This window comes from Microcebus murinus, chromosome 24 (assembly GCF_040939455.1).
Source record: "Microcebus murinus isolate Inina chromosome 24, M.murinus_Inina_mat1.0, whole genome shotgun sequence".
NCBI lineage: Eukaryota > Metazoa > Chordata > Mammalia > Primates > Cheirogaleidae > Microcebus > Microcebus murinus.
Genome location: NC_134127.1, coordinates 28,833,371 through 28,857,832, shown reverse-complemented (window position 1 = coordinate 28,857,832; position 24,462 = coordinate 28,833,371). Strand labels below are relative to the sequence as shown.

At 44.0% G+C, this 24,462-nt stretch overlaps 1 protein-coding gene across 2 annotated transcripts in view; it reads right to left on the bottom strand.

Moving 5' to 3' along the window:
- The window catches only part of CSMD1 (CUB and Sushi multiple domains 1), a 1,569,742-nt gene that overhangs the window by 527,096 nt on the left and 1,018,184 nt on the right, over positions 1 to 24,462 (bottom strand). For both annotated transcript variants that reach the window (XM_020282735.2, XM_075997279.1), the window contains exon 6: positions 4,383 to 4,495. In XM_020282735.2, the coding sequence (XP_020138324.2) occupies positions 4,383 to 4,495 (113 nt within the window). The remainder of the gene's footprint in view (positions 1 to 4,382; positions 4,496 to 24,462) is intronic.

Below are 24,462 nucleotides of genomic sequence, written 5' to 3'. Positions count from 1 at the left end.
CAGGACGTGATTACATGATTGAAGAGGTGAAAAGCAAAGAAGAAAGTGTCAGACTCAGAGAATAAAGAATTTGGAGATGAAAGCTAAAAACATAAGGAAAGAGAAGAAAGAATATTTTATGGTGGGGGTGGTTTATTTGACCAAGAAAAGAGCCAAGTTAAAAGTAACATATTCTTTTGTTTATTTGAAAAAAAGTTATAAAATTCTATCTGTGCACCATACTCTTGGATCACAAAGAAGTTTCTCTTAGAGAAATGCCACCAGAGGGCTGTGCTGGCAGCTTCGGGACCACTAAGAGTTTCTGCAGGAATTCCAAATAATTTGCAACCATATTTACTCCAGATAATACTGATCAGATTTTTATGTTCTTAAGAGTGACCATAAATGATAAACGTGACTAGTCATGTTGAAAAGCACAAAAATGTATGTTGAATACAAAAATATATGCTCTTTTTTCAAAGTTCACCTTCTTCACCAAAAGAAAAAAAATACAAAACAAAAAAAGACAAGTTCTTTGACAGAATATTTGCAAAGATAGAAAAATAGCATTTAGTCAACACTATGTGAGTTTTTGCTGCTGTGATTAATATCATGGTTGTCTTACTGGTTTTCTAGACTATCAATCAACTATGCTTTCTTCTTTGCAATTGTGTTGACAGTAACAACAGTGGGTTTCTCCCCATTAATGGGTTTGGGCTTTCTGGCAGTCAATCTAGGCACGGAAAGATGAGAAAGTTTAAATGAAGAATAGGTTTTCCCTCTGCGACAGAAGGTTTCCCATTTGCCCTCAGAGTAAATAACCTTGAGGCTTCAACCTGCAAAGTCAGGATAGCATCGTGTGGAAAGATGGTTATTTGGGAGGCTGGTGGGGTCTCTGAAAGGGCCCATCCTGTCCTAAGCTTTGTCTCCTGCTTCCTTGTGCTCTTGGGTATGTTTTAGAAGCAGCAGCAGTGACTACCCTATAGCTTCCACTCACTGGTGATAGTTCCATACTCTGGAACCAGATACATAAGTGAAATGTTTTTCTGCGTAATATGTATTGGCCTCCTTCTAAGCTGGTTCATGTCCTCCTTTGAATGTTTCTTGTCATCCTCCCGGTTACTCTGTGTTTGGTCAATGTCTTCAAAAGGGTGACGTCTGGTACTGAACCCCACCTTCCAGAGATGGTTGGCCTAGCTGTGGTCTCAGGCATGATTCCCCCTGTTAAATGAGACCTCTGTTCTAACCAAACGAAGGCAGGCTGGGCACTGTGGCTCATGCCTGTAATCCTAGCACTTTGGGAGGCCCAGTTGGGAGGATGGCTTGAGGCCACGAATTTGAGACCAGCCTGAGCAATATAGTAAGACCGCATCTCTACAAAAATAGAAGAAAAAAAATAACTGGGTGTGGTGGCATGCACCTGTAGTCCCAGCTACTCAGAGACTGGAGGTTCACTTGAGCCCAGGAGTTTGAGGTTGCAGTGAGCTGTGATGATGCCACTGCACTCCAGCTGGGGTGCAAAGTGGGTCATCATACCATGTTGTCTGGGAGCTGAACTTCAAAGTCAGTGTGAAAAGGTTTTCTAACACATTATTGTTAAGCCTGGTTACTGTTTCAAATATATTATTGTTATGCCCTCCTTATATTTTTGTACCATTTTTCCTTTTTTGACGTAGGTGCAAAATTTTCTACTTATGTCTCCTTTTATATATATAATTAAATTATGTGCATGATTTAATTATATATAAAGTATATATGCAATTTATATATTTAATAATGTAATTTATATTATTTAATTATATAATTTAAATATGCACTTTATGTATAATTCTTTAATTAATTACATATTTGCATATATATTTGCTTTCAAAATCAATGACTGCCACATCTCAGCTATTGCAATTTTCTGCCAACCAGTATAGTTTTTATATCAACCAGCTTGGGGAATCTTCAGCTTTGATATTCTATTTTTAACCTTTCTTCTCAGATACAAGTGACAAATGCACTGGTCAGATTTGAGCAATGACACTTAGAAATTTTTCTTTTGTTCGATGCCCATCAATTAATGAAGGCTCTCAGAGAAGATCAATCAACACTTCAGAGACAACTCTATAAATCGACCTAAGTAGCTACACGGCCAGTGCATTGACATTCTAAACATTGACTTGTGGTTACTTTAAATCAAGGACAGATATGCCCATAGAATGTAGATTAGTGCAGAGACACCTCAGGTAAATTTCCCACCAGACTGCCTGGAGTATTCCTCCTTCCCACCCAGGCTGTCCCAGTGTGACCCCAGCCCCACCTCTCCAAGGTGTCCTTCCCCCACATCTATTCTACTCTAACTACTGTTGGAGGGCAGGGCCTTGAAAGATAGAGGCAGACAAAGGCAGGAATGGAAAAGGAAAAGATCAACCTTGCCTTGGCCACAGGGGAAGTGACAGCGTGTTGCCTTCACTCCTACAAAACTTCAGGACTGCATATTTGCAACCAAAGGGGATCAAAGTAAGAACTTTCTGGAAACATCGGAAGACACAGTGGGACGGACAATGCTCCCGGCGAGGTATAAAACATGCTTTGGTGAAACAGATTTGCCCCTGGACTCTAAGTCAGGCGAGTTCAGTGTGAGCTCACACGTCCCAGGGACTGGGTGGCCAACAGTGTGTGCTTCTCAGCAACACGTGGACCTCATTCCCTGACAGCTTCTCTCGCTCTTCTACTGCTTGTCTAAAAGGAAACAACAAAAGCATGATAGATCTTTTTTTTTTTTTTTTTTTTTTTTGAGACAGAGTCTTATTTGTTGCACAGGCTAGAGTGAGTGCCGTGGCATCAGCCTCGCTCACAGCAACCTCAAACTCCTGGGCTCAAGCAATCCTCCTGCCTCAGCCTCCCGAGTAGCTGGGACTACAGGCATGCGCCACCATGCCCGGCTAATTATATATATATATATTAGTTGGCCAATTAATTTCTTTCTATTTATAGTAGAGACAGGGTCTTGCTCTTGCTCAGGCTGGTTTCGAACTCCTGACCTCGAGCAATCCGCCCGCCTCGGCCTCCCAGAGTGCTAGGATTACAGGCGTGAGCCACCTCGCCCGGCCAGCATGATAGATCTTAAAATGCGTAAGATAAGAGATATTCAGACCAGTTTGTTGAAAAATTCCTAGAATCACCCTCAGGAGCTATGATGAATTTTCTTTGCCTTCTGCCTTTCCTGGGAGTTATTTTTAAACTCTGAACATTCTGGACCTGCTAGTTTTTGGAGCATAGGGGTTGTTAAAGTTCCCTTATTCTGGGTCCACTGCATGGCTCAGCATTCTGACTGGCATGTGGCAAGTGTTCAGGGAAGGCTGCCTTGACTGAACCAACATCCTCATGATCATGATTTGGGGAAAGCTTGAGAAGTTCTCTTGGGAAGGCATATTGTTTTAGTGTAGCCATATTTTTATTTTCAAGTGCAATCTACATTTATTCAAATATAGTTTAGTCATCTTCTTCTAGAACATCATCATAACTCCAAACACAGAATTCCATCCTGAATTCCTTGAGACTCTAGTTTCTTTAGAACCATTGGCCCCAATCTCTCATGTCGAGCAATAGAGCTCTCATGGGGCAGATGAGAAGGGCTGCTCGTCTTCTTTACCGCTGCGCAACGAAATGCATGGGTTGTGCAGATGCTCTGAGTAGCCATGCCCATCACTAGAGCTTATTAGGGTAGGGTTTATATTGCACAAATGCTTAGAAATCCTACTAGGACTTATTTTATGGGTAGGTCTTATTTTTGGGGAAACACGGTATTATTCATGCATGAACACTAGAAAGTCCACACAAAGAGAAAGTTTCAGGATCAAACTATATGCTAATGACTATAGATTTTCCATTTTGCTCAGCTACAGAAAATATAGCATATTTCTCTTTAAGGTTCATTACGTGTAAATTACTAAGTCAGGCAGTCGAGTTTATGTGTTTATACAGCATGAAGATGTGTTAGGACTAAATGTGATACAGCAATGTTTTTGTGCATTTTCACACAACCTGTCTGCTTTATGATTCTCACGTAGCATGTGAGTAAAGGCAATAACCAGTCATGGTACAAATTTGCAAGTTGGATGTATAGCAATTAGAATTCATGCTAATAAATATTTATTAAAACTCAGAAACTCTTCCAGCCAAACCAGAAACTCTACATGTACTATATACTGTGACAGTAATTAAACTATACTAATAAGTTTACAGTTGTTATCTGTATAATTTCCAAAGTTAACTGTTCATAAGAGACACAGGTGGCATTTTCGAGCTTACTTATATCTCTTATTGCATCGTCAGCAAAATTGTAAATTTTCAGGGTTAGAAAACACCGTAATACCTTTCTGCTATTTTTTTCTCATAAGATAATGCTTTCTTACCTTGAAACTGAGCGTTGAATCCTTTGCGCCGATGGTTGCTGTCGGAGGTGAAATGGAGACGTAACCAGTTCTTGCTGCTGATGACAGGGGAGGGGAGGTTCATGCCCGTCAGCCTGGAGAAGAGAAAGAGGAAAAAAAATCTCCCTTGTAAACCAACAGAGCAAATGTCCTGCATCAAACCTGCTTGAAAATAGGATTACTGACATTCTTCATTTCGAGATGCTTAAGACAGAGGCCACTTCCTGGTCTTTAAGTGTTAACGTGATTCAGATCATTTTATTTTTGCCCAAATACAAATACCATCTTCCCCGATGGCATGAAGGCTTTCAAAAAAATGTGGCATTTTTATTGCTCTCTATCAATGATGGATACGTGAGAAGATGTTCTTTGGATCTCTCGGTCCTTCCCATCAGGACCTCAGTCAAAATGAGGCAAAACGAGAAAAGAAAATAGGCAGATGATAAAATACTGCCTTTCTCTATTTGAACACTTAGCATTTGACCTGAAGTAGACTCAAAGGAGCTGTTTGTCATGCTGGGCAGCAAGCCACCTTCCCAGCAACCCATCTGCAGGCAGGGTTCACAACCTGGCCCTTTCTGACCTAGGTAGGAAGATGGGCATTGACGAGATTGATGACAGGAACTGTGGGAGAGAGTTGAAATGGAATAAAATTATGTTGTACGGAAGGAGGAGAGTCATCTTTTTTAAAAATAAGACACGATTTCTGGTTAAGCTGTTTAAGATCTCTAGTTCACTTTACAGCGTACAGTTTAGCTGTCAGAAACAATCATGCACTTTACTTCCTATTACTGAAAACGTGTGCTTGCTTAGGGAGTAAAAGCCTTCTCAGGTAATAAACCTCCTGCCCATTAGAGGTATGAGGGATACGTTTAGTTCTGGCCAGTGGTGGGAGCATCATTGGGTTTGGATGCTGCAGACATAGCATTGCACTGGCTCTGCCTTGTACTGGCCGAGGTCCCATGGTTGGGCCATGTTCTATGAACCTCAGTTTCCAAATCTGTTAACTGGACGTGAAAACACCCACATCAAGGAGTTGAAAGAGACGAGACAGATGTGTATGTAAAGGAACCTGAAGCACATTCTTCATGTGACTTACACGTGGTCACATATTGAATACTTATTTTGCCTCTCAGTTACCAAAACCTGTCTTCGAAATAATGGAATATTGGCGTAGGTTGTCTGTGAGGGTTTCACCAACTCACAGAACTCACCAACTTAGCAGAACCTGAGGCACTGTGGTGATCTTAGTGGGCTGGCCTGGGAGCACCATGGCTACCTGGTCAAGCTGGGCATCTTATTTCTATGCAAAAGACTTGCTGGGCAGGGGTCACCTGTGCAGAGCATTTCCCTATTTATTCTGTTACCTGGAGGAAGCAGCATCTCATGGAATATGTGGTCAGGCTTTCTAATGTCAGGGTGCTCCATTCCAACTGCACGGCTTGCAAAGGCTCAGTATCCATTTAAAGTTAAAAGCCAAACCTTGACTGTAACCAATCGCAACAATGTTTATGTCACCGTTTGAAATAATCTTCTGTAAGAGGAAGTGCACTGCTTGGATTTGCCTATTTGCTTGGATTTGTGTAGTAGTCACTGGTGACAGCTGGACAAGGCTGACGCCAAGACACATTTAATCACCTTTACTCTTTTCTGGTGAGATTGTATTACAAATTCTACGGGTTGCGCACCTCTTTGCCTAATACTGAGGAAGCCCAAAGTACAAACCATGTAAAAAGCACAAAGGAAAAATAAGTTCAAGATTCAAAAACCTACAGACTATGCAGCTCGCCTGTGTGTATGTACTTAAGGAACTTTTTATAAATGAAATCCAAGTTTATTATTTTGTTGCTTTAAAAATGTTTTCTTGGGGGAGGATCAAGATGGCGGACGAGAAACACCGCCAGACAAAGCATCTCTGCAGAAAAGTCAACTTCTAGCAGAAATTAGAAAAAAGAAGCAAGAAGACGAGCATACAGCGGACAAGGGCCAGAAGGAGGGGTACCTGAGACCCCGGGATACTCCACAGGAGGAGGTTGCAGAGGAGAACTGGAAGCTGAGACCACTGGAGCAGCCCAGAGACCAGCGGGAAGGGTAGGTGGATAATTCACCTTTCCCCTCCCCTGCATCTGGGACTGCTGGTGGGCTCCCCATCGAGTGGAGAGACCTGCGGACACCAGGCCAGAGACGGCCACCACCAGCCAGCAGTGAGCCTGTAGCGTACGTGGCACCAGGCTCCCAACTCCCTCCGGGCACCTTCGTGTGCACAGACCCGAGCAGCGCGGCAGGTGCCCTATTCCCTCCTTCTCCCCTCCACAGACCCTACCCGAGGATGCCCAAAGAGACAATACAGCCACCAGCCGGAGGCACCTCCAGGGAACGGGACCTTCCCTTTTGGGACCCTACAGCTGACGAAGGGGAACTCAGACTATGAGCTCCATACCCACCAGCCCTCCCAGGAGCTGCTGGCCCAGTGATCCCAGGAGAACAGTGCAGACCCTGAGGCTGAGAGACATAGACCCAGCATGGGATCCTTGTGGGTGAATTGGGACCGGCACTCCTCTCCCTGATGGGGATATAGTTTGAACTCTGGGACCCAGAGGTCAGACCTGCAGACCAAATCCCATGCACCGAGGTCTCGAATTGCCCGGGGCACAGAAGGGATATACATAAACAGCCTACTGAGGTGTGTGTGCCTCCAGGGGCAGATCAGCGTCCTAGAGGGCAACCCTCCTCCCAAAAGGAGGCCATGAGTCCAGCCCAGGTGGCCTTCCTGCGCAGGGAACATCCCGGCCAGCATCACAGTCTGGGGAGGCCTGGTGGCATGTGGTCTCTCCTGTTGGCAGAGGTCCAGGAGTAGCTGCGGAGTTGGGAAGAGTGGAAAGAATCGAGGCCTGCTCCAGACTGCGGGTCTCAGACAGCCCCACCCCCACACGCACACTTTCTGACTGAGCAGGGCCATTCCAGCCCCGCCCTGACAGCTTTTCCTGGAAGCAGAAAATAGAACTTTGACCCCTGCTAACGGCATTGGTGGTGCCTGAGGGCAGGCTTACCCAACCCAGCTATGCCCAGACTCTCTCCTAGACCAGTCCTCCCTGAGGGGGAGAAAAGGACACACCTGAAAGTTTCAGGGCCCTACCGACCACCTGAGGCACTAGAGTGCCTCTCTACAGGAACAAGAGCTGATAACAGGACACAAAAACAACAGCGTAGCCTGTTCCTCAAGCAAGCGCCACCTACTGACAGGGAGGACATCCTGCACAGCCTTTTCATGGCACCTACTGACTCATTATACAGGGAGTGGTCGAATCTCACCCACAGACACCACCTACTGGCTCAGAAACTAGACAAGGCATGTGAATACACAAACAAAAACCTAAAGGAAAGAAACAAGCACTGATCGACATGGGAAGAAATCAGCGAAGGAACTCAGGAAATATGAAGAACCAAACGGAAAACACACACTCAAAGAGGAGCACCAGCCCCCTAGAAACGGACACCAACCAAAATCAGGCACCCAAAATGACAAAAGAGGAATTTCATATGTGGATCATAAGAACACTCACCAACCTGCAAGAACAACTCAATAACAACACAAGAAACCAAAAAAACCCTCCATGACCTGGAACAACAGTTCACTAAAGAAACAGATACAATGAAGAAAAGTTTAACCGAACTCCTAGAAATGAAGGATCAATTCAGGGAACTACAAAATACAGTGGAAAGTCTCAAGAACAAGGTAGATTAAACAGAAGAAAGAATCTGAGAGATTGAAGATAACACCCTCCAACTAAATAAAACAGTCACAGAGATAGAGCAGACAAACAAGAGAAAAGAGCAAAGCCTACAAGAGATGTGGGATTATGTGAAGAAACCTCATGTGAGGGTCACAGGGTTATCAGAAGGGGAAGAAGACAACAATCAAGGGTTGGACAAGCTATTTGAAGATATAATAGAGGAAAATTTCCAAGGCCTTGTTCAAAATCTCGATATACAAGTTCAAGAAGCTCAGAGGACCCCTGGGAGATTCAATGCAAACAGGAAGACATCACGACATGCAGTCATCAGACTGACAAAATATCAACTAAAGAGGCCCTTCTAAGAGCTGGAAGACAAAAGAATAAAGTAGCATATAAGGGAAAGCCAATTCAAATAACACCAGACTTTTCTACTGAGACTTTACAAGCAAGGAGAGACTGGGGCCCCCATTCTCACTCTTCTGAAACAAAACAATGCCCAGCCTAGAATCTTATTCCCTGCAAAACTAAGCTTCATATATGAAGGAGAAATAAAGACATTCTCAGACAAGCAAAGTCTCAGAAAATTTACCAAGGCAAAACCACCCCTACAAGAAGTACTCAAAACAGTGTTACGCACAGAACACCATAATAAAAACTCACGAATATAAAAACAACCAAAACCCAAAGATTAAAAGCCAGATAATACAATGACTGAAGAGAGAAATCAAAGCAACAACATCCAACCCAACAGAATGAACAATAATCTACCTTACCTATCAGTTCTCTCAATAAATGTGAATGGCTTAAACTCTCCACTCAAGAGACATAGGCTGGCTGAATGGATAAGAAAACTCAGTCCAAGTATATGCTGTCTTCAGGAAACATATTTAACCTGTAAGGATGCATATAGACTAAAAGTAAAAGGGTGGAGATCAGTATTCCAGGCAAGTGGAAGCCAAAAGAAGGCTGGCGTGGCAGTTCTAATTTCAGACGATTTAGTTTTTAAAGAAACAAAAGTAGAGAAAGACAAGGAGGGTCATTATATAATGGTGAAAGGCACACGTCAACAAGAAGAGATAACAATTTTAAATATATATGCACCCAACTTAGGTGCACCCAGTTTCATAAAGAAAACCTTACTGGATCTAAGCAAATGGATTAATAGCAACTCCATAATCACCGGAGATTTCAATACCCCACTGATGGCACAAGACAGATCCTCCAAACAGAAAATTAATAAAGGAATAATGGATTTAAACAAAACTCTAGAACAATTGGGTCTGACATTTACAGGACATTCTACCCAAAATCCACTGAATATAGGTTCTTCTCATCAGCTCATGGGACATTCTCTAAGATTGACCTAAGACACAAAGTAAATCTCAAGAAATTAAAAAGAAATAGAAATCATACCATGTACCTTCTCAGATCACAGTGGAATAAAAGTAGAAATCAACCCTAACAGAAACTTACATTTCTACACAAAAACGTGGAAATTAAACAACCTCCTACTAAATGATTACTTCATAAATGAAGAAATCAAGATGGAAATAAAAAAAATTCTATGAACAAAATGACAAAGGAGAGACAAGCTATCAAATCCTCTGGGACACAGCTAAAGCAGTTCTGAGAGGAAAGTTTATCTCCATAAATGCCTATAACCAAGAGACAAAAAGATCACAAATAGACTATCTAATGAAATGACTCAAAGAGCTGGAAAAAGAAGAACAGACCAACCCCAAACCCAGCAGAAGAAGTGAAATCAACAAGATCAAATCAGAACTAAACGAAACTGAAAACAGGGAAGCTATTCAGGAGATTAATAAAACCAATAGTTTGTTCTTTGAAAAAATAAACAAAATTGACATACCATTGGCTAAGCTAACCAAAAGCAGAAAAGAGAAATATCTAATAAGCTCCATCAGGAACAAAAAAGGAGATATCACAACTGATCCCAAAGAGATACAAGATATAATTTATGAATGCTACAAAAATCTTTATGCACACAAACTGGAAACTGTGGAGGAAATGGACAAATTTCTAGAAACACACAGCCTCCCTAGGCTCAACCAGGAAGAAATAGATTCCCTGAACAGACCAATCTCAAGAGCTGAAATAGAAACAGCAATTAAAAATCTCCCTAAAAAGAAAAGTCCCGGTCCAGATGGTTTCACAACGAATTTTACCACACTTACAAAGAAGAACTGGTACCTATCTTGCAGAAACTATTCCACAACATCGAGAAGAACGGAAACCTCCCTGACACCTTTTATGAAGCAAATATTACACTGATACCAAAACCAGGAAAGGATGCAACAAAAAGAGAAAACTATAGACCAATATCCCTAATGAATATAGATGCAAAAATTTTCAACAAAATCTTAGCTGACCGAATCCAGACGCTTATCAAAAAAACAATCCATCACGACCAAGTGGGCTTCATCCCAGGGATGCAGGGATGGTTCAACATACCTAAATCTATAAATGCAATTCACCACATAAACAGAAGCAAAACCAAAGACCACATGATTCTTTCAATAGATGCAGAAAAAGCTTTTGACAAAATTCAACACCCTTTCATGATACGAACACTAAAGAAAATAGGCATAGAAGGGACATACCTAAAAATGATACAAGCCATATATGACAGACCCATAGCCAATATCATACTGAATGGGGAAAAATTGAAATCATTCCCACTTAGACTTGGAACCAGACAGGGCTGCCCACTATCTGCACTTCTGTACAACATAGTGCTGGAAGTCCTGGCTACAGCAATCAGACAGGAAAATGGAATTAAAGGTATCCAAATAAGGGCCAAAGAGATCAAACTTTCACTGTTTGCTAATGATATGATATTATATCTAGAAAACCCCAAAGATTCAACCAAGAAAAACTCCTGGAACTGATAAATAAATTTAGCAAAGTCTCAGGATACAAAATCAATACATAGAAATCAGAGGTATTCATATATGCGAACAACAATCCAATTGAGAACCAAATCAAAGACTCAATTCCCTTTACAATGGCAACAAAGAAATCAAACTAGCTAGGAATATACTTAACCAAGGAGGTAAAAGACCTCTACAGGGAGAACTATGAAACACTGAGGAAGGAAATAGCAGAGGATGTAAACAGATGGAAATCCATACCATGCTCATGGATTGGCAGACTCAACATTATTAAAATGTCTATACTACCCATACTGATCTACAGATTCAATGCAATACCTATTAAAATCCCATCAGCATGCTTCACAGATATAGAAAAAATAATCTTACGCTTCGTATGGAACCAAAGAAGACCCTGAATATCAAAAGCAATTCTAGGCAACAGAAACAAAATGGGAGGCATTAATATGCCAGATATGAAACTATACTACAAAGCTGTAGTAATTAAATCAATATGGTATTGCCATAAAAATGGGAATATTGACCAGTAGAACAGATATGAGAATCCTGATATAAAACCATCCTCATATAGCCATCTAATCTTTGACAAAGCAGACAAAAATGTACACTGGGGAAAAGAATCCCTTCTCAATAAATGGTGCTGGGAAAACTGGATAGCCACCTGTAGAAGGCTAAAGCAGGACCCACACCTTTCACCTCTCACAAAAATCAACTCACACTGGATAACAGACTTAAACCTAAGGTATGAAACTATGACAATTCTAGAGGAAAAAGTTGGAAACACTCTCCTAGACATCGGTCTAGGCAAAGATTTTATGAAGAAGTCCCCAAAGGCAATCACAGCAGCAACAAAAATGAATAAATGGGACATGATCAAACTAAAAAGCTTCTGCACAGCCAAAAAAATAGTCATGAAAGTAAACAGACAACCTACAGAATGGGAGAAAATTTTTACATCGTACGCATCCGATAAGGGACTGATAACTAAAATATACTTAGAACTCATGAAAATCAGCAAGAAAAAATCAAATAACCCTATTAAAAAGTGGGCAAAGGACTTGAACAGAAACTTTTCTAAAGAAGACAGAAGAATGGCCAAAACTCATGAAAAAATGCTCATCATCTCTAATCATCAGGAAAATGCAAATCAAAACCACAATGAGATATCACTTAACTCCAGTGAGAATGGCCTTTATCAAAAAGTCTCCTAACAATAAATGCTGGCGTGGATGCGGAGAGAGAGGAACACTCCTACACTGCTGGTGGGACTGCAAACTAGTTCAACCTCTGTGGAAAGCGATATAGAGATACCTTAAAGCGATACAAGTGAATCTACCATTTGATCCAGCAATCCCATTGCTGGGCATCTACCAATGATCCAATGACACTCTACAAAAAAGACACCTGCACCCGAATGTTTATAGCAGCACAATTCATAATTGCAAGGCTGTGGAAACAGCCCAAGTGGCCATCAATCCAAGAATGGATTAATAAAATGTGGTATAGGTATACCATGGAGTACTATTCAGCTCTAAGAAACAACGGTGATATAACACATCTTGTATTTTCCTGGTTAGAGCTAGCACCCATACTATTAAGTGAAGTTTTTCAAGAATGGAAAAACAAGCACCACATATACTCACCAGCAAATTGGTAGTAACTGAGCAGCACCTAAGTGGACACATAGGTATACAGTAATAGATTATTTGGCAGGTGGGAGGGGGTAGGGGAGCAGGTATATACATATATAATGAGTGAGATGTGCACCATCTGGGGGATGGTCATGCTGGAGACTCAGACATGTGGGGGAAGGGGGGGAATGGGCATTTATTGAAACCTTAAAATCTGTACCCCCATAATATGCCAAAATAAAAAAATGTTTTCTCAATTAGATTATTTTGGAATGGTTCTGATCTCAAAATTAGGTGGAATTGCATTCTAGTTGCATTCCAACATTAATAATGATTATAAACATATTCACTCTCCATCCCCACCTAAACCTAAATTCCCTCTTCACCCTCATCTGTATTTTCAAATGCCTCCCGACAACAATGCCAGTTTTGGGTTATTCAATGAACTTTCTCTGTAAGGAATTAGGCAGTAAATAATTCAGTCTCTGTGGGTCCTGTGGTCTCCACTAAAACTGTTCAACTTTGCTGTTGTAGTTTGCAAGGTGCGGCAGAATGAGCGTGGTAGTGTTCCAATATCACTTTATTATGGATGCTGAAATCTGAATTTTATTTTATTTTTCTGTTTTACAACATATTTATCTTTTTTGATGCTTTTTCAAGTACTTAAAAATGTGAAAGCCATTCTTAGCTTGTGGGCCAGATTTTGCCTGTGGACGACAGTTTGCTGACCTCTGCTTTGGTGTGTATATGAGGGAATTTATAAAAATACTGAACGGTAAGATAATTACATGATGTGTATCAATCGAGTGTAACTAAAGTTTCAAAAAATGCATAACATCTGCTCTGATTACTTTTACACAGAATCAAGGGTGAAGACTTTGTAACAATTACATAATTCATTTTCCACGGTGTAAAGCCAAGCCGTGCAAATGAGTTACACTCCAAAGTGGATTTATGTGCAGGACAGTTTTGATTTGGCCTTGGGAATTAAACATATATCCACATCCCTTTTTATTAGGAAGGGGGCAGTTCTACATAAAACCCATCCTTAAAATTCTGAGTTATTCTATCTCCTTCCACAGGGCTGGTGGCTAACCTCATAACTGTTATTCAACACAAAGGTTATGCTATAAACTCAATTGTTCCTTCTTTATAAATTATGCAAGTTAAGGAAAGTTGTTAACTATACATGCCAGTAGATGATATCGACCATTGACTAAGAACTTGATGATGCAGGTAGGAGTTAGAGGAAAAGAACTCAATGAAACTCCTCTGTGGCAGGCAGAATAATGGCTCCCAAAGATGTCCTGACCCCCAGACCTGTGACTATGTTACCTCACGTGGCAGGAGGGGACTTCTCAGAAGTGACATGGTTATAGACTGTGAGATGGAGAGATTACACTGGGTTATTGGGTGCACCCGGTGCCATCAAAAAGATTGTGAAAGTGGAAGAGATACATGAGTCACAGGTGGATTAACCTGTGGAAGAAGGTCAGAGTGGTATGTTTAGGACTCCACCCAATATTGCTGATGTGGAAAATGGAGACAGGCTTTTAGAAGTTGGAAAGAGGGGAAGAAAAAAAGGCTTTCTCCTTTAGAGCTTCCAGAAAGGAACACAGCCCAGATGACACTTTGATTTTATCCCAGTGAGACCTGTGTCAGATATAGAACTGTAAGATGATACATTTGTGTTGGTTGAAGCCATCCAGTTTGTGTTCATCTGTCATGGGGGCAACAGAAAGCAACTTCCTCATCCAGATGTATGTAATAAACAGGTGCAGGTTTGCATGTCAACTGTGCCTCAATGAGGTGGGTTAACACAACAAAACAGAAACCTTTTCCACAAGTATATCCTATTTTCCATTCTAGAGCAGTCCTGAAGGAAGGAAACATGGTAGGACATTTCATCACTCAAATCTTAGAGGATCTGTGCAGTTTAAACCCTTTCTAAAATTATCAGTGATTGAAGATCCGCCCTCGAGGGAGTGAGGCTGGAGGTTCTCCACCGTTGTCAGTGACGTTTTCTTTTAAGTTTGCTGGACTTGGTTTCTCTAACAAACAAATCGTGTGGGGAGTGAGAGAGAGATTAAGGGGCACATAGTAGAAATGGACACTAACAGTGAGCACAAAATACAAAGTAGAAACAATTTAAAGAGAAAAGCGGGGGTGATGGTAGGTGCCGTCCAGAGTCTTTTTGTCTGAGTTCACACAATACACTGACCGTGTTCTGCCCTGACACATGGAAACCAAGGATGCCTGCCTGGGGATATCGAGGGATGATTACAGAGTCAAGGCCATGGAGACTTAGGTGAGGAGATGAACACCTCAAAGCAATGGGCAGAGATAGGGTCTTCCTGGGGGAACTTTGACATGCATTAGGTCGGAAAACCCATAAAGCTGTTTCATGAGAATGTGGGAAACTCCACTTTAGATTTGATTAAAGGAATTGGTAGTTGTCTCTCTCTCTCTCTCACTTTTTTTTAAAAGAATGCGAAATTAAGCAATTTAAATCACTGGCAAATTCATTTCTTCTAAAGGATTCCACAAGGTTTTCTTCTGCTAAGAATAAAAAATAAATGCAGTACTCAAGGGATATTTGTAGAGAAGACAACCTCTTTGGAGCCTAAATAGGATGGGCCAGTCTGTTCCACTTTCTCCAAATAGTTGAACCTTGGATTTTAGGTTGCTATTTATGATACAGCCATGACTTATTTTTCCATGTGACATCCTCTGGCTTCACTTCTCTTGTCTGCTGCGTGAGGGGGTTGAGCCACCCTGCTCATGTCTGTGACTCACACGGTTTACTTATGTGACTGCAATGATGCAGAGGCAATTTACTGAGATAATTTCCTAAAATGCCTTTTGGAAATGCTAAATGTTTCAGAAACTGCTTAGTTTGAGTATTTCTCTTATGTTAAGCCAGATTCCTTATGTCTTCAGAAAGCCATCCTAGAAATCGCTGGGGTTCCTCTGTAGTTAAATCTCTTTAGCTGTGAAGGCTAAGAAGCCACAAAGCATTAATACGACCCAGGCAGACTTCAAACGCTCTCCCCTCCGTAAGGGGACTGAGGAATTTAATAAATCTGCTACTTGGAAGAGACTGATTACGCATCAGTGTGGCGAGAAAGTCACAGAGAAGCCTGCTATTTTTCTGCGCTCTTGTGGACGTGCAATTGAGATGATTCACAGCGTGGTGTTTCATTATCTCTGCTTTGTCAAAATCAAATAGAATAATCTGATCAAACAGAGAGTTCCTGAAATGTTATGCTCCAGACTGGCTGTTCTTCGCACGACAAGTGAAATCAACTCCCCTGTGAGCACGTGTTGACTTTATACTGCGGTTCCAAGCCTCACTTTGGACGTTGAGAAAAGTGACAAACTAAAAAGGTTGTTGTCTTGCAAGAACATACAAAGCAATGAAAAGAAGAGCTGTGTGTGTGTGTGTGTGTGTGTGTGTCGGTATATGCACACAGAAATATACTCACACACATACAAATACACAAGGATCTATACGCATGCCCATACTTACATAGTTATAAATATTTCTAGAAATGTAATCCAAAAGTTTCATGCCCAAATATATGCAGCAACAACAAAGCAAAAAGAAAAATTCAGCCATGGCGTGTTTTAAAGCATATTATGGAAGACTTCACCATTAGACAGTTCTTTCTCTAATCAAAGCTGGCATTTTCTAAGGGGCGTTTCTTTCACTTGGTGTGGTACTCGCTGGTAGCTCTGAGAAAGGTCTTCTCTCTCCTAGATGATGGTTTTTCCCTTTTCCCTCGATACATTTTCCAAGGCTCCATCAGGAATCCACACCAAAAGCTACACTGGTCTCCCTTGCTAACTTTAAATGCTCTTGTGACTTTAGCTGTCACCTTAGCTTTTTCCATGTGTCCTTGCACATTCCATAATATATTTTTTTGCACAAATAATTTCTAGTCTTTCAAGCTTCTGGGCTTTTCCCTGTATGGCCCACCCATCCTTCTGACCTCACCCAGAGCACAGCACCCCAAACCCCACTTGCTGTCCCCAGAGACATCCAGCGCTGAGGATGTCCCCACTCAAAGCTCCTTCCCCACGCAGACCTTTCCGAGATCAGCACAACCATCCACCTGCTGCCCACCTTCTTCTCCACGTGCCTGGACACTCTGGGTCCTCCTCCTGATTTCAGACTGTGTGTCATGTTTTCTGGGAAGTCGTCCCTGACCTCCAGGATGAGGCCATCCCTCTGCAGTTACGTCCCCTCATAGCACCCTGGAGTTACCCCTCGTGGATATTTTCAAATAGTGATGGCTCGCTTGTTCATGTAAGTATTTGCATCATGGTAGTCTTTCCTGTGAGAATAGAGCCTGTCTATGCCCACTTCTCTGCATCGCGTGGCAACGCACTTGGCATAAGGCAGGTGCTCAGTACACGTTGGGTGGACAAGCACAACAGGTGACTGCAGCAGACACACTCACATGGCCCTACCAGGTCCTGTCCCACAAAGTGAAAGTCATTACACGAAACCCTTCATGCTACGATGCCAGGCCAGGGTGCATTTGTGAGCCAACAATGCTACTGTTGGACAAACATATACATTTATAGCATTAAAGTAGAGAGTGGGGAGAGAAACAGTGGTAGGACGATGACCCTGGCCCCAAACCTGCAGGAGGACCGAGGTCCCTGCTCACAGTCACACCCACCCAAGGCTGCTCTTTGTTCTTTGGGCCATTCAAACAAACCCCCCAGAGTCTCAGGCCCCCGCAGCCCTCATAGGACGTACATTCTCTCCTTACTTTAAAAGCCTCTAAGGAAATTCAAAGAGACCACAACTCACCTGCCCCAGAAATGTCCTCGACACCCTCTCCTCACACTTGTCATTAAGCACTTGGGCAGATGCTTAGCCCACAGCCATCCCATGTCCCAGGGGTTCTGGAGGCAGCAGGCTCTCAGCTGCGTGTTTCTGTGTGCTTCTGGGGACGGGGGGGGGCACTCAGGGAACAGGCGGGAAACCCTCACTACACACCCCTCCTCACTTCAGATTTTCCCTGCATGCTTCACGAGTCCTGTGTATCCCACTGTGCAAGGTCCACTTCTCTCTTCTCTTCCAGCCAAATATCCCAGCCCACCCCGGTCTCTCCCCATGTGCTGTGGAAAATGCCTCCCGAAGGCACTTTCCCTTCCTGCCCCTCTCTGCTCTGACCCCCCGGTGTGACCCCGCCACGACCCGCCACAGACAAATGCAAACACTTGCACACAAACTGGGCATGCAAGATGCCACGCTCAGCCCCGGGTCACAGCCATGAACAAGCCAACGCCCCCCAGAACCTCTCAGACAAGAGCGACCCCCCAGTGACGGAAGACACATCTGAGGTGTCACATGGGGAATGCAGTGTCCACAAGAAGGGATCTCAACTGCTCCTGGTGGGACAGCCTCCTGGTAGACGTGACACCTGCCTTGTGACTTGTCACGTGTGCGGCTAGACAGGGGGAGCTGGCAAGAGTATTTTACAGAGCGGGAGTCACCAAAGTCAAGATTCCTGGTGAAGTGCAACCTGCGTCACAGGACCTCCCTTTTCTAAATATATTTTAATAGCTCTAAAACCCCGAGAAAGAGGTCAAATTTCTTAGCATGGACTTGAAGACCTTTCGTGGCGTGCCTGTGCACATCGCCAGTCTTGTTTCTCGTCGTAGGGCTCGGGAAGGTGTGCTCTGCCCAGGCAGGAGTAGGGGAGCATCCCCTGAACTGTCCGTGTGTTCCCGGTTTCACCCCTTTGCTCCTTTGCAGGTTCCCAACCAAGCCCCTTTGGCTCAATTTTGCCTGTGCAAATACTTCTCATACTTTCAAGTTTTTAAAAGCCTCCCAAAGACCGTTCCCTTCTTGAGTAGATGTAACCACTCTTGCCTTCCTGATCCTTTTACGTTTGCTCCGTTATATTTCCATGGGGATTACGAGTCTGTCCCATGACATCGGGGGTCCTGGGGGCGTCTGCGTCACCTGCTGAACTGTGAGCCCAGGGAGGGCACGGTGGGAAACTGATGCGTGTCCCTGTTCCTTGTGCACTTTGTGTGCACTAGAGTCTCATTAAGTCATCTCTAAATGGTTTCTTCACTCCTATTTTTTGCACATAATGTTAGCTGTTAAAAGAGGTGAAATGTGAGATTATAAAAAGGCGAGGACGTTAAGAGAACGCTGTTGTCACCTTCCCTCCCAGGTGGGAGGGCCGTTGCATCCGGCATCTCCCTTGGTCACGGCACCTGGAGCATCCGTGGAGCCCAGGGCCTGCACAGGTGCCAAGAAGTCCAGCGAGAACATGTGTTCTCTGTCGGGGAAGGAAGACGAGGAGGAGAACAGCACTTGTCAGACAGGAGGAAGAGTCCAGCTCCAACAAGAGAGAGACGAGAGAGAGGGTCACGGCAACATCCAGGACTTCAGCCAAGCCAGCACCAGGAATTAACCCCAAGGTCGAGCAGAGAGAGTCCTCCGGGAGTGGGGCTGACGGAGCTCCTCTTCTGAAGCTTAAGGACTAAATGCCAGGGAAGTGCTCCCAGCTCGAGCCTGGGAAGTGGCTGGGACAGACCAGTAATGTGATGAGACAGTCGAGAGACAGTGGCTCTGGCAGCCTTTCTCTGCGGGAAGGCCCTCCGGGCCTCTTGTCCATTCCAGGGACAGAGGGACGAGTCCAGTCCAGGAAGTGGCCTCAGCCAGCGGGCACTTTTCCTGGGCTAGGCTGGGGGGTGCGATCACCCCCACCCCCAGAATTCTCCTCTGCAAACCCCTTCAGCGTTGGGGGATACCCCTCCACAAAAGATACTAATCACCCCAGTATTAAAAATCCGGGTTGCAACAATCTGTATCCAAGTCAGTGACTTAACAAACGAAATCTCCAGCCCTGTTTCTGATTCCCTGCTCTCTCTGATGTCCTGGAACCTTGATTTTACTGCTATCTATGAAGACAGGCATCTGAGGATCGCCAACAGGAAACAAACAAACCAAAAAGACAGCCTTCACCTCCTATAATACTTGGACATTGGAAACAGCTAATGGTTGGTACTAGACATGGGTGAATATCCACAAGGATTTCTGATTTTATATGAATAAAAAGACTGCCTGCAAACAGAGACTTTTGCAATAAATGCCACACACCGCCAATACTACAGAACTGACAATAAAGAATAGGAAAAAAAATGCACAATGACATTGACTTTCAGGACCACTGACCGTTTTCTCTTTGATATTACTCTTAGCAACACATATTCCTTAGGACATTGTAAGCAATATTTTCCCCCTTCATGCTAAGAGTCTGAAATGAATCTGCTATATTTTTAATTCACTTCTTACATCGCTTGATGTGCTTACACACGCTTTACCCAATCAGCTGAGATACCCCCACAGTGCTGCTAACACCCACGGCAGGTGGTGAGCTGTGTCTGAGGCTGCCATGTGGGTGACCCAGTGGAATGACCAGCGTGCGCTGACTCCTGAGACCCTGCAGTCTCTGATGGCTAGATCTCCTCAGCCGCCCCTCTGGGCAGCCGCCTGGCTCCTGCAAGCCCAGTTAAACCTCACTGAGGTGCAGCAGCCCTGGGGGTTTGGCTAGGGCTGCTGTGTCCCCAATGGTCTGAGCTGTGGCTGTTCCACTTAATGTCACACTGGAGTGACAGGATGCACGCTCCCTCCACGAACAGGCTCCAGACCACGGCCATGCAGCGGCTCTTGTGGAGGCCCTGAGCCCTCTTCCCTCCTCACTTGCATCCTCCATGACGCACGGTCATCACCAACCGGAACGCGGGAGCCACACAGTCCCTGGGCCCCGCAGAGCCATGCCCTCCCACTGGCTGACCTCAGGCATCGACTCCACTCACTGAACCTCGAGGCTGCTCATCTTTGGGAACCTACAGTCTACACCTACTGCTGTAGACTGGACACTGTTGGTGGCTGCTTAGACATCCTTTTCCACTTCCCTTTTCCTAAGAAGCTTAGATTTTGTTCTGATACCCACTTTACCCCCTAACATCCAAAGCTGACTGCTGATCTTACTCAGCAGAACGGATCTGTCTTCCCTCCTTTCTCTCTCTCTCTCTCCTCAAACTATGGCCCACGGGCCACGTGCTGCCCACTGAGGACATTTATCTGGCCCACCGGGAGTTTTTGCCGCTGCTGCCTATCCTGCTTAGCAGCGACTCGTCCCGGGCCACAGTGCGCACGTGTGGAATGTGCGCTGCTCTCTCCAAAGGCCCTCCAACGGTCTGAGGGACAGTGACTGGCCCCCTGTTTAAAAAGTTTGAGGACCCCTGCTCTCTGTATATATCCACATACATATGTACGTTTGTAATACATATGTAAAATGTAATATTATATGTAATATGTAATATCCATGTTAATAATGTAATATCTATGTACTATATTATGTAATATTTACAGATATATGGCATTTATTAGTCATTTTTATGTATCTATTTTATTTATTATTATTATTTTTTTAGAGACAGGGCTCACACTGCTGCCCAGGCTGGAGGACAGGGGAGCACCAGTCACAACCCACTGCAGCCACGAGCTGGGGCTCCAGGGAACCTCCCGCCTCAGCCTCCTGAGACTACAGACCACGGGCACCTGCCACCATGCCCGGCTAATTTTTTTTTCTTTTTTACTTTTTGTGGAGACAGGGTCTTGATCTCCTGGCCTCAAGCAATCCTCCTGCCTCAGCCTCCCCAAATGCTGGAATGACAGACTTTTACATCGTCTGAAGAGTTTTTAGTTAAGTTTCCCAACTGGTCGGCGTTCTTGCGTTTCACACGGAGGAGGAGACGCTGCCCCACCGGGTGCTGCACGCCTGACTGCAGCATCAATGCCTCCGTCGCCCCAGTGCTGTGCAACGCGCCAGGCGCAGGGGCTGAGCAAACTGCCGTCCCTGGTTTCAGGCAGTTTGCAGTGGGTCTGGTTGAGGGTGGCGCATTTAATGACAAGCCAAAAGGAAGTGCCCTCAAAGACAAAAGGAGGCGGGAGCATCGAGGCCGAGAGCTGGAGTCCAGAAAGGAAGGGGAAGGGGTCTTCCAGGGAGTGTCGCCCCGGCGCACAGGGAGGGAACCACGCGGCGGCCAACTGTGAGGAGGCAGAAACGCACCCTTTGGCCAAGCGCAAACCAGCGATTTAGGACGGATGGCGGGCGCCTTCACGGAAATCCCACTCGGTGAACAATCCACTCAATCCGGCAGCCCCGTGCAGCACGGCTGGGAAACCCAGAACGTCTGAGCTTTCGGTGGAAACAGGCCTTTAGGCCAATCTGTGCTTAGAAACTTCTTTCCTTAATGATGTTCCGTATTTAAACAAATACAGTTCCAACCAGTCACTTCCACCAGCTTCTAGTTACGCAATAAACAAGGGCGTAAAACAGCGCGAGGGAATCGATAACGTCCAACTGGCTCGGAGCGCACGGACACCGGCCACGCAGAACGCGGCGCGGTAAGTTCAGCATAGAGCGCAACAGACGTGGGAATCGGCCGTATTTCATTTCCACTCGTTCCAGTGCTCGGAATTTTTACGTGCTGTGTGATTGCCCCTTCCAGCCGTGCCAGCAAAGCTGTGCGCTTTCCTTGCCGGTGTGCGAAGCGAGCCGGCATGGCGCCCCGGACGGCTCGGGCTCGTCCTGGCTCTGCGCGACCGTTCGTGGCTGCTCGCTGCTCGCGTGGATGCTGATGTCACAGAAAATCACAGAGCGTCCCGGCAATGTCGGTCCCAGAGCACAGCCTCTCTGAGGGAGAAACCGCTTAATATTCACTGCTTTTCAAGAATCCGTGAAGTGCTGACGGAGGGTAACAGGGCAGGAGAGGCCGGGCGGCTCCCCAGGCAGCCGGCTCACACCCCGGGCAGGAGGGGCAGCTGACTGTGGACACACAGGTGTGGCTCCTTGGAAAGTCAGCCGGGAAAGTCGCAGGTGAGGGAATCATTTAAAGATATGACTTTCCCTCATAATAACTATGGGGTTAAACTGATTAAAGTGAACACTTGATTTCCCCTTGCCATTATTCTACGCCCTTCTAGTATTCCCAGAGGTTCTGGTGGTCCGTCCTCCTCTGGGCAATAATTATTCTAGCCAATCTGACTGACCGTCACTTAGGCTTCCCTGGAAGTCAGTGATGAGATGGACCGTGGTGAAATAGTGGTCTTCGGTTAAAATAATCTTGAGAAAAATTGGAGATTTGTTAAAAGACAGTTGTATCAAATTAGATAAAATATATCCATTAAGTGTTAACATTAAAAAGCATTCAGTGGCACAAGAGAATGTTTCAGAGATAGTTCCAGCTCCGGCTCAGAGTGACATCTTGGACTGTTTTTTTCCTTCCACAATTCATAAAAAAAGAGTATATTAAAAAAACAAAAAAAAGGTACATATATATATATAGTGATGTGATGCGCACCATCTGGGGGATGGACACACTTGAAGCTCTGACTCAAGGGGGGAGGGGAGACAAAGGCAACGCATGTAACCTTAATGTTTGTGACCCTATAATATGCTGAAATTAAAAAAAAAAAGAAAAAAAAACTATAAAAACAAAACAAAAAGATAAGGAAAAAGTATAAAAATCATTGAAATTAGTCACAAAAATACATCTAATATTCTCATTGTTTTCCTATACGAAAATGTATATAGACAGATATAAAAACGGTGTATCTATTTACAAATTATTTAAGATCTACTTTTTCTCATTCAAAGTACATTACTAGTTCAATCTAAAAATTTGTACCCCTGTAATATGCTGAAATAAAAAACACAAATTAAAGATAAGTAAAAGGAAAAAAAAGAGTGCATTATAGCTCTTTTTATATCCATATATATATATACATACATATATATATATATATATATATATAATTTGTGACTTCTGTGTGCTACCCCGTTGAGTGAGCCCACCATAACTCATTTAACCAATGTCCTAGTATAGCAGTTTGGTATTATTTCTGAGAGTTTGATAAATTTTATAGTAAACCACCTCACGGTGAGAATTTTTCGAATCAGCACTTTTATTTCCTATGATTGAATCATGGACGTAAAATTTATGGGTGAAAAGGGATGCACTTCTTCAAGACACTTTTTTTTTTAAATACATAGTGCAAAATGTCTTTTTATAAAAAATAAGCTTTGGAAAGAGGCCTTTGAAAGGTGCTCCACGAATTTATGCTGTGAACTCTCAGCTCTTTTCTCCCGCACGCAGCTCAGTCACGCCCTGCCTCTGCCGCAGCATGGGGCTTGCGGCTCCAACGGCCAGGTTGCTGTGACCGGATCCCCTCAGGTCACGGCGGCCGCCACACCTGCCTCCACCATGAGAGTCAAAGCCTCCTGAGGCCACAGCGGGAGGCCCCTGGTTGTGACTCTCTGTGATCATATATATCCACACCTGGCTTCTTTCCTTTGGTGCAAGAAAATATTCCAGGCAACTAAGAGGTTCCTGACACACAGAGAGCAGCAGCCAATGAAGGGTCTGAAAGGAAAATACTTTTGCGCGACTTTTGTTCCCTGTCCTGGCTGTGAGCCCCGACACCTAGTGGTCTGTCCTCCACGTCCCTGCAGCTGTGACGGGGCCTCAGTCTTCCTTCCCCAGCCTTCTGCACCCCCAAATCCATATTTCATGGCAGTTTTCTATGCTCTGTCCATCACTATATGTTTAGGAGATCATGTAAGAAAAGGAAAAAGAAACTGTGGCCTAACTTATACATTTTAGTCTCAAACAGATTTTTCAGGACAACATTAATCACGTTAAGATAGCTAGGTGAATTTCCCATTCTGATAGAAGGTAA